Below are 11,399 nucleotides of genomic sequence, written 5' to 3'. Positions count from 1 at the left end.
CTGCCAATATGATATCCGATAACTCATCTCTCTGCTTCTAAATTTGCCCCCACACCGTTCATTCTCCAACAGACAGGAACAGTTCTCTCTTAAAAACATAAATCTGGGGCCAGCCTGGGGGCAGAGTGGTTAAGTTCGTGTGCTCTGCTTCAGCAGCCTGAAGTTTGCAGGTTCGGATCCTGGGCACAGACTTACACACCACTCATCAAGCCATGCTGTGGTGGCATCTCACATACAAAAGAGAGGAAGACTGGCACAGATGTTAGCTCAGAGACAATCTTCCTCAAGCAAAATGAGGAAGATTGGCAACAGATGTTAGCTCAGGGCCAATCTTCCTTCCCCAAACCCCTCCCCGTAAATCTGCTTATTTCTCCCCTAGTCAAAACCCTTCCAGTGACCTACCTTCATATCTAGAAAAAAAAAAATTAAACATTTCACCATGGACTACTAGGCCTTACATGATCTGGCTCTGGGCTGCCTCCCCAACCTCATTTCCTACAACTCTTCTCCTTGATGCACCACATTCCTTCCTTGCCGTTCTTTGAATGGCCTGTGGGACAAATGCAGCCTGCCACCTGTTTTTTATTGTTGTTGTTTTTATTAACTTTTTATTTTGAGATAATTATAGATTCACATATAGTTCTAAGAAATAATACTGAGATCCTACATACTCTTCACCCAGTTTCCCCTAGTAGCAACATCTTGCATAACATACATCATCTCAACCAGGAAATTGATACTGATCAATCCACTCATCTTATTCAGACGTTACCAGCTTTACATGCACTTATTCGTGTGTATGTGTTTAGTTCTACACAATTTTATTTCATGTGTAGATTCATATGACCATCATCACACCAAGATACAGAAGAGTTCTATCAGAAGGATATCTCCAAAAAAAAGGAGAATCCCCCAGCTTCCCTTTTACAGCGATTTCTCTCCCTCAATTCCAACCAGTGGCAACCATTAATCTGTCCTCCATCTCTACAAAGTTGTCATGTTACAAGTGTCATATAAATGGGACCTATCTTAGTTTGGGCTGCTACAACAGAATACCATAGACTGGGTTACTTAACAACAAACATTTATTTCTCACAGTCCTGAAGTCTGGAAGTCCAACATCAGGGTGCCACCATGGTTGGGTTCTGGTGAAGGTCCTCTTCCTGGTTTACAGAGCCATCTTCTCATTATATCCTCACATGGTGGAGAAAGAGCAAGCTAGCTCTCTGGCTTCTTCTTATAAAGGCACTAATCCCATTCATGAAGGCTCCACCCTCATGTATGTATCAATAGTTTGTTCCTTTTTATTACTGAGTAGTATTCTGTGGTATATTGAATGTACCATAGTTTAACTATCATCTATTAAAGGACAACTGGGTTGCTTCTAGTTTCAGGGTATGATGAATAAAGCTGCTATGAACCCTCAAGTACAGGTTTTTGTATGATTATGTATTTATTTCTCTGGGATAAATGCCCAAGCGTGCAACTGCTGGGTCATACGGTAAGTGCATGTTTAGTTTAGAAAGAAACTCATATTTATTTTTTAAGATTTTATTTTTCCTTTTTCTCCCCGAAGCCCCCCGGTACATAGTTGTGTACTTTTAGTTGTGGGTCCTTCTAGTTGTGGCATGTGGAATGCCTGCCTCAGCATGGCCTGTTGAGTGGTGCCATGTCCACGCCCAGGACTCGAACCTGCAAAACCCTGGGCGCAAAGTGGAGCGTGCGAACTTAACCACTCAGCCACAGGGCCAGCCCCAGAAACTCATATTCTTTATTGGAGTGGCTGTACCATTTTACATTTTCACCGTTAACATATGAATAATCCAGTTTCTCTGCATCCTCACCAGCAAATGGCGTTAGCATTATCTTTCATTTTAGCCATTCCAAAGTTATATCTTATTGCGGTTTTAATTTGCATTTCCCTAGTAGCTAATGATGTTGAGCATTGTTTCATGTGCTTATTTGTCCTCTATATATCTTCCTCAGTGAAATGTCTGTTCATGTCTTTCCCCATTTTTTTAACTGTTGTGTTTTTTATTAATAACAGCTTTATTGAGATATAAATCACATACTATACAATTCACCCATTTAAAGTGGACAATTCGAGTTTTTTTAATATATTCACAGAATTGTGCAGCCAGTATCACAATCAATTTTGGAACAATATTATCACCTGAAAAAGAAACTCTGTACCCATAAACAGTCACTCTCTTATTTCCTCCAAACTCCCAGCCCTAGGCAACCAGTAATCTACTTTTTATCTTTATGGATTTGTCTATTCCAGACATTTCATATAAATGGAATCATATAATATGTGGTCTTTTGTATCTGGCTTGTTTTTCTCAGTGTATTGTTTTCAAGGTTCATCCATGTTGTAGCATGTATCAGTACTCTACTTCTTTTTATTGTTAAATAACATTCCATTGTATGGATATATCACATTTTATTTATCCAATCTTCAGTTGACGGACATTTGGGTTGTTTCCAGTATTAGGAATAATGCTGCTATGAGCACTCAAGTACAAGTTTTTACGCGGACATATGTGTTCATTTCTCCTGGGTATATACCTAGGAGTGGAATTGCTGGGTCATATGGTAATTCCATGTTTAACCTTTTGAAGAACTGTCAGACTATTCTTCCAAAGCAGCTGTATCATTTTACCTTTCTACTACCAGTGTATGAGAGTTCCAATTTCTCCATATCCTTGCCAACACTTTTCAATGTTTGTATTTTCAGTTATAGACAATCTAGTGAGTGTGAAGTAACATCTCACTGTGGTTGTGATTTGCATTTCGCTAGTAGCTAATGATACCCAGCACTGGTGGTCTAGCGGTTAAGATTCGCCACTCTCACCGCCGTAGCCTGGGTTCAATTCCTAGTCAGAGAAATGCACCACCTGTCTGTTAGTTGTCATACTATGGCAGCTGCATGTTGCTATGATGCTGAAAGCTATGTCACCAGTATTTCAAATACCAGGAGGGTCACACATGGTGGGCAGGTTTCAACAGAGCTTCCACACTAAGACAGACTAGGAAGAAGGACCTGGTCACGCACTTATGAAAAAATTGGCCATGAAAGCCCCATGAACAGCAGCACAGCATTGTCTGATATAGTGCTGGAAGATGAGAGGATGGTGCAAAGATCAGGCAGGGTTCAGCTCTGCTGTACACAGCATTGCTAACAGTTGGAATCGACTCAATGGCACTAACAAGAACAACGGCTAATGACACTGAGCATCTTTTCATGTGCTTACTGATCATTTGTATGTCTTCTTCTGAGAAATGTCTACATGGATCCTTTGCCCATTTTTTAATTGGGTTGTCTTTTATTATTGAATCAGAATAGTCTTTATATATTCTAGATACAAGTTTCTTACCATGTACATGATTTGCCAAAATTATCTCCCATTCTGTGGGTTGTCTTTTCACTTTTTTGATGGTGTCCTTTGAAGCATAAAAGCTTTTAATCTTGATTATATCCAATGTATCTATTCTTTCATTTGTTGCTCATGCTTTTGGTGTCATATCTAAGAAATCACTGTCTAATTCAAGATCACAAAGGCCTACATCTTTGTTTCCTTCTAAGAGCTTTATGGTTTTACCTCTTACTTTTAGGTCTTTGGTCCATTTTCAGTTAATTTTTGTGTATGGGGTGAGGAAACGGTCTAACTTCACTCTTTTGCATATGGCTATGCAGTTGTTCCTACACCATTTATTGAAAAGACTATTCTTTCTCCAGAGAATGGCCTTGGCATCTTTATTGAAAATCGCTGAACATAGACACATGAGGTTTATTTCAGGATTCTCAATTCTATTCCACTGATCTATATGTCTATCCTTATGCTAATACCACACTGTTCTGATTACAGTTTACTGTTGAGTTTGAGAGGGCTTTTTATTTTCTAGATGCAAATTCTTTGTCATTATGTGGTTTGCAAATATTTTCTCCATAGTCTGTCTTTTCACCTAGAATCTTTCATAGAGTAAAAGCTTTTTAGTTTTGTAAGGCCGAATTTATCTATTTTTCTTTTTACGGCTGGTGCTTTTGATGTCGGGCCTCTGCTCATTTTGTAAATAAAGTTTCACTGTAACACAACCAAGCCCATTTGTTTACATAATGTCTGCATCTGCATTAACTTGTAACAGCAGAGTTGAATAGTTCTAACAGAGACCATATGGTCCACAAAGCCTAAAATATGTACTATTTGGCTCTTTATAACAGAGTTTGCTGACCTGTTGCTCTAATCCAGGGCCTTTATATATGCTCTTCCCACTGTCTGAAACACTCTTTTCCCAGATCATTGTCATTCTGGTTTCTGCTCAAATGTACCTTAGAGAGGCCTTCCCTGACCACATTATTTAGAATACGCAACCCTCCCCCCAATTTCACCCTCTATGCCCTTACCTTGCTTTATTTTTCTTCATAGAATTTATCATTTTCTTCACTAGAATGTAAGCTCCATGAGGGCTGTCCCTGGCACCAATAGTGCCTGTCATATAATAGCACTCAAGAAATATTTGAATGAATAAATGAGTCATACAGAATTACCACATCTTTCTAGGAAAAAAATCCTACTTATTATCCCATAAATTATTTTGTTAGAGGAATAATACTTGAATAAAAGAACAATATGTCTGATTCCCATCATGATTTGTGTAAGTGATGTTTATGTGTCACTTTACCTCCATGGTATTCCCTAAAATAGCAAGCTGAGGAGCTACAGAGAACCAGAGAGTAAAGAAGTTTAAAAGTCTTTAGATTTGTTTCTAACTCTGTATTCCTTCCTGATGTCCTCTTGAACCTGAGCTGAAATCCAATGGGTGGATAACAATGCAGGTTATCTTTTTCACACTATAACTGATTTCTCCTGATTTCTCTTAAATTCTGAACCTCTTGATCTGTCTACTAGGGGAACAATGTAGAAGAGAAGAGGAAACAGAGTTTTGGTATCAGTCATAGGCCAGCTCTAGTAGTCACTGTGTGACCTTGAAAATTTATCTCAAGATCTTAAACCTTGATGTCAGATAATAATAGCTGCCTCACAAATCAATGTATGTAAATAATAATAAATTCCCAAGTATTTAACATCTTCTATATGCCAAATACTTTGCTAAGTGCTTAGAATATATTACCTAACTTAATTGTCACAATAATTGGCAAAGATGGACATCCAAAGGGCTAATTATAGTGTCTGGCTAATAGGTATGAAATAGGACAAACTTTCACAGCCACATATATCTGGCTATGTCAAAATGGCCTTGTCAAAAGTAAAATCACTGTTTGTAACGCCAGTAACAACAGCAACAACCATCTTGAATCTTCACTGATCCTTAAGTCCCATCAAAATTCAGGGGACTTTGTTCTTTAATTTCTGTGTTATTGGAATGTTTCACAGACATGTACTTCCTTTTAAATAAAACAACAATGATATACGATATCTTAATAATGATAAGGTTGGCATAATTGGCAAGCCCACAAATAATACAGGTAGACTATCCTATGATTTTTGAAATGGAAAACAAAGTTACTCCTACTCTTAAGTAGTAAAATCTAGTTATTAAATTAAATGAATATGCAACAAGGAGAGCCTCGTGGGGAACTGGGTTGGGCAGGGGGCACAGAATCTTTGCTCTTGATTGGTGGAAGAATAAAGACATTTAAAAAAACGATCACTCTTTGACTAATTTCTATCTCATATCTTGCTCTTACAGTACTTCCTCTAATGTCTTTCCAAAGCAGTCTTAACAATTATCTAAACATATCATTTTTAAAAATGTGTTGACTTTTTAGATTTTCCAAAAGATCCATCTTCTGGAAAACATGCTAAAGAAGAGCAATTGCTCCCCCTGCTCTGCTTCCCTTAGCATGACCATCAACAAGTTCAGGGAAAATCGGGCAGTCTGAGATGCCAGCCATTCAGACACTAGTGAATTCCCAGAGAATAAGCTTACTTAAAGTCTTTCTAGATTGATCACTCATGGTAAACCCTTGACTTCAGGAAATTTAGCCACCAGATGATGGATGCCTACCCTACCCCCATGCCATTCCAGAGGCTCATACATTACTTAACACCTTTTTGTGGATCTTCATCGCCATGCTTTGCAAGTAATATGACTCAGTTACACTCTAGAGTCTGCTCTATAAGAATAGCTCTTATTATTGTGCACATTCATATAATACTCTTCACATCTATACAGCCATGGCTTTTCTCAGGGAGATTCCCTCAAGACCAGTTGTGTATAATTTTACCGAGGCCTGTTTGCAATTACAATGCTGAACACAGATATCATTCTTATTGTTCTTGATAATATTAAAGCACTAAATGCCACAAATGGCAAATACTAATTAATTGTAAATAGAAAGAATGTGGGGATGTACCAACTCCATTGGCTGCAACAGTCTCTCCCACCATCACTTATGTCACACATTATGAAAACAAGAAAAATTTAGGAAGACGACAGGCATGTGATTATTAACATAAACATCACAAAACAATTTGATACCAATCTAATATAAATTCTTAATACTCACATTGTGTTTGTTGCTCTCCATCTCTCTGCTATACTAAGAATTGACTCTCCCTCCAATTCGTCTTCAAGGCACTGCTTCCTGTAAATTGTAATTGGCTAGTTATTTATGTGCTCTATCTACTTAAGCTCCTTGAGACAAGAAGCTGTGGCTTAGCCCCCTGGCCAAAGGCCACACCAACAAATACTTGTGGAAGGAGGTGAAACCTCATATAATTCTAATGATGCCTTAGACTAACTCAATTCTGGGGTCCTCAACAGAGCTCCTTCCATTTGTTCAGTAGTCAGTGGAAGAATTTTATCAAGTTAAGGGTTCTGGGGAGAGAAATGAGGGCTGAATATGGTGAAAACAGAACCTCTATATTTTTGAGTCATTGCTCTGTCACTACCGAGCAGTTTGCCCATCAGCAAAATGAGCAGGGACTGGATTAGGTGATCTTGCTGTTATAAAATTCTGCGATTTCACCTGAAATTTACACAATGTTATAAACCAATATGACTTCAATAAAATAATTTAAAAAATAAAACAAAATTTTGTGATTTAATGTGGCTTATTTTGCCATATAAAATTTAAACTATTTAAAGCAAGCCACCTCCTCATAGAATCACCTTTGCCTAAACCGCTAAGTGGGCTACAGGGGAATCAGAAATCATGATTCTGCACAACCAGTTAGCAAGTCTGAGTCTGTTTCTTCCTCTACCAGCTCTCCTGACTTGGATGCATAGTTTGGGGGATCAGCCGAGATGCTGTATGTTGAAGCACCAGTATTATTTCCTGAGTTTATGAGGAGGCGGAGGAGAATTAGGACAAACCACTGCTTTGACTATTCCAGGTCTCCTTATTACCTTTTCCTTTTCATTTCTCTCTTCAACCTTCCCACCCCCAGCCTCATCGCTCTCCTTTCCTCTGTCTGCTAATTCTTGTCTTCTAGGTCATTGCCATTTGGGAGAAAACAAAATCAAAACAACCCCACCATTCTTTTAACTCAAACAAACATACTTTTCTTAAAAGGTGAGGTGCTACTTAGTTATTTGCAAAATTAACTCAGATGAACTCTACTTGAAAATCAATGGAAATTCTAAATTTAGTCAACGTATTAAACTGGGATAAAATTAAAAGAGTATTTGCCAAGGGCACTTGCGCTTACCCTTTCTCACATTTCAGGAATAAAGTACCCGAATGAATTCAGCGCTGAATGAATGAATGATCCATAATTTTCTAAGAAAATTCCAATTTTCACCTTGCAAGAACCTGCAAAGCTAATCTCGTCTGCACAGCACTTAAACCCCTGGTGGACATCTTTCAAAGGCAACACGGTTCCCTCTTCCTCAGTCCTGTTCCCTCTGCCTGCAGTATTCTTCGACCACTCCCTCAGGTCTCTGGTCCAAAGACACTTCCTCAGAAAGGGCTGCTCAGGTCCTCCCCTCTCCCTCCCCTCAATTTAATACACCAGTCCCCCCCCCCCCCATTCCCTAGTGTATATTTTCTTCAGAAGATGGATCACCGTCTGGCATTTTATTACGTGTCTATGCGTTTTCGTGTCTGTCCCTTCCCGAGAATACAGGCTCCAGGAGGGCAGGGCCTCTGTGCATCTCGATCACCGCGGGATCTCCAGCACTGGAGCAGGGGGCGCTCGGGCCCCCGCGGTGCTCAGGAAACGCAGCTATCGTCGCCCGCGCTCCGCGGCCCTCGGCTAGTCTCTCCAGAGCCACGGGACCCCTGCCCCTCGGCCCAGCCCAGCTGTGGGGCCCACCCGCTTCGCCCGGCGCCCGGCTCTGGGGCCGTCCTCCCACCTGCCGGCCACAGGGACAGCCGCGCTCCCGCCGCCCGCGCCGGCAGCTGCGGTTGGGCCCTGCGGCTCCGCTCAACAGCCCACCTCAGGGGCCACCCACGCCGCTCGGCTGCTCCGCGCCCGGCAGTGACAGAGCCGGCGCCAGCGCGCTTCCGCCGGCCCGCAGCGCAGCCGTTAGGACCCCCGCGCCGCTACGAAATGCCGAGGGTTCTTTTTTGAGAGATCCGTTGACGCGGTAGGAAAACGTGACTCGGTTTATCCCGCTCCTTCCGTCAGCGAGACGCAAGCCCCCACCCGGCGTGCGAGCAGCGGTCCCGCTCGCGACTCCCGGCCGCCGAGCCCCCGACTTCTCACCTTCACAGCTAACCGACCCGCGCCGGCCGCGCCGCGCGTCCCCCCGGCGCCCCTCAGGCGGCTCCCGGCGGGCGGGCGGGCGGGGAACCCTTCACGGGGAAACAGTTCCGGGCCCCACCATCCTCAACGTCGCCGTTAAGAGGGTGTTAACATTTCTGCTTTAAGAGATACCCGTCCCCTCACCGCCTTCTAGCCCGGGAGATGGTGCGCCAGATACCCTGCCGGGCGGGCCGGAGTCGGGGCCAAGATGGCCCAGGGCAGTTTCTGGGAGTTCTTTTGGACCCAGTAGTTCTTTTCTTTTCTTTACTTCCACCTCTTGGAAAACACCCTCTAGAGTTTTGCTTTTAGGAGTAATAAAAGTCGTCTCCCCCTGCCTCGTCGGTGCTGTCCAGGCGAGGGGGACCCCAAGAGACAGAATGCCAAGGTGTTTTGGCGAGTCTGTTCTCTCCTGAACCTAGGTTGGAATTATTTGGAGCTTCACCATGACAGCATGGGCTTTAGTAAAGGGTTAAAGATTTTAAAAAAAGGGCTACCCTTCACTTCCCCAAAGAGAATATCCCAGTGAACAATAAACACAGGAAAAGGTGTGCAACTGGTCATCTGGGAACTCGAAATTTAAACCACATGAGATTCCACTGTACACCCGACAGAACAGCTAAAGTGAAGGAGGAGGAAAAGGAAAGAAAGAGAGAATGCCAAACCTGAGGGGAAGTGGAACATGCAGAACTCTCATACACTGTTAATGGGGGTATAAATTGACAAAATGGTGCAACCACTCTGGAAAGCTATTTAGCTATTTATTAAAACAGAATATACGCTATGACCCAACAATTCCACTCCTAGGTTTATACTCAACAGAAATGCATACACCTGTTCATCAAAAAACAGACACTAGAGTGTTCATCTCAGCAGTATATGTAATAGCTTCACACTGGAAATAACCTAAATGTCTATTAAGAGAAGAATGGATAAATATATTTGGTATATTCACATAAGGGAATATTATACAGCAATGAGAGCAAATGTACGACAGTGACATGCAACTATATGGATGAATCGCACAAAGTTTGGTGAAAGAAATCAGGTGCAAAAGAGCACAGTGAATGATTCCATTTATGTAAAAGTCAAAACCAGGCAAAACTAACATATGGTGTCATAAATCTAGATTGTGGTTACCCTTTGAGGGTTCATGACTCAGAAGGGATGCTGTGTTCTATGACTTGGTCTGGGTGCTGTTAATTTTGGAAAAACAATCATCCACCTGAATATTTTTCCATACGTGTTTTACTTTAAAAACTTTTTAATTAAGAAAAAAAATCCTGAGCTATTATTTTGTCCAAGTTCTCCTCTATTCACGTCAACATACATTCATTTTATAGTCACTATATGTAAGGCACTAGTAGGCACTGTGGAGTCCTGGAAAGGTGCTCTGCCTTCCAGGAGTTCATAGTCTAGAAGGTGGTACAAACACAGAAGTCATTGCTTGGGAATAGTCTTTGATAGTAAGCTAATTGTTAGGGAAGTCCAAAATAATTACTTTGGAAGAAAGTTGGGGAAAAGAATATGCATCCAGGCAGAGTTTCTAAGTTAGAAAGGATCTTAAGATCCTCATAATTTCTTGTGGGCAGAGGCTAGGGTGATCAGCTGTCTCAGTTCTCCCAGGACTGAGGGGTTTTCCGAGATGAGGGACTTTTAGTGCTAAATCCAAGATAGTCCTGGGCCACCTGGGATGGGCCGTCACTCTAGCAGAGGCTGAGCCTGATTCATCTTTGAACTTGCTGAAGTATCTGACACAAATTCTGGCACATAGAGGATGCTCAATAAGCTCTCTAAATATTTGTTGAAATGAAACAGGGGGAAAGGGTAACAGAAATAAAGGCACCTATTCAGGTCATGTCAGTTGTTTTTTGGGGGGAAATTGTGGGAAATATGGGTTAGGACCAGGTTGAGGAGGGCCTTGAATACCAGGCTGAATAGTTTGGATTATATTTTATTGACAATTGGTAGCCATGTAATGCTTTTGAACAAAAGGAGTGACATGAAAAAAAAAAAATCTGTGCTTTTCTTTATTAAATTTGGGTCGCTGAAAGGGACTAGTTGACATAAGTAGAGTCTACAAGCTGATGTCCAGGTGGAAGGTTATTAGGAGTTCAGAAAAAAGTTAAATAATAGACTTTTAGAACTGTAAGGGAAACAAGAGGTCCACTAATCTAATGCCTTTCTTATTTTCTAATTAACAATTTTTTCTTATTATATATTCCTTTTAGAAACTTTCTTTCATATCTTTTCTTCTCCTTTCTTTTTTAAAGATTTTTTTTCCTTTTTCTCCCAAAGCCCCCCGGTACACAGTTGTGTATTTTTCAGTTGTGGGTCCTTCTAGTTGTGGCATGTGGGACGCCGCCTCAGCATGGCTCGATGAGCGGTGTCATGTCCGTGCCCAGGATTTGAATTGGAGAAACCCTGGGCTGCCAAAGCAGAGTGCGCGAACCCAACCACTTGGCCACAGGCCGGCCCCTTCTTCTCCTTTCTTAAATGTTAATATTTATTTGTAATATAATTGTAGTTAGCAATAAATGAAAGCCCAGTGGTAAGGTGCCTTGTTCAAAGTTATTCAGCAAGTCTTAAGCAGGGCTGGGCAAGAAAGTAGTTTCTTCCTTATACTACTTCAGTGGTTTCACAGCCCTGCCACACCGGAACAAAGTGTTCACTGAGAAAGGCAAGGAC

General features: G+C 41.5%; 1 protein-coding gene across 4 annotated transcripts in view; it reads right to left on the bottom strand.

Moving 5' to 3' along the window:
• Positions 1 to 9,114, bottom strand: part of SLC2A3 (solute carrier family 2 member 3) — a 68,702-nt gene extending 59,588 nt beyond the window's left edge. Inside the window, exons 1-2 of one of the 4 annotated variants that reach the window (XM_070620649.1) lie at positions 8,676 to 9,114; positions 6,533 to 6,610 (exon numbers count right to left, since the gene is read on the bottom strand). In XM_070620649.1, the coding sequence (XP_070476750.1) occupies positions 6,533 to 6,553 (21 nt within the window). In that variant the 5' untranslated portion in view covers positions 6,554 to 6,610; positions 8,676 to 9,114. Of the gene's footprint in view, positions 1 to 6,532; positions 6,611 to 7,676 lie in introns of all 4 variants that reach the window. The other 3 variants (XM_008528870.2, XM_070620651.1, XM_070620652.1) reach the window with 3 other exon arrangements.
• Between the last annotated feature and the right edge of the window lie 2,285 nt (positions 9,115 to 11,399).

The sequence above is a fragment of the Equus przewalskii genome, chromosome 5 (genome assembly GCF_037783145.1).
Source record: "Equus przewalskii isolate Varuska chromosome 5, EquPr2, whole genome shotgun sequence".
Lineage (NCBI taxonomy): Eukaryota > Metazoa > Chordata > Mammalia > Perissodactyla > Equidae > Equus > Equus przewalskii.
Note: the sequence above shows the minus strand (reverse complement) of the source record. Positions and strands in the feature narration are given on the sequence as shown.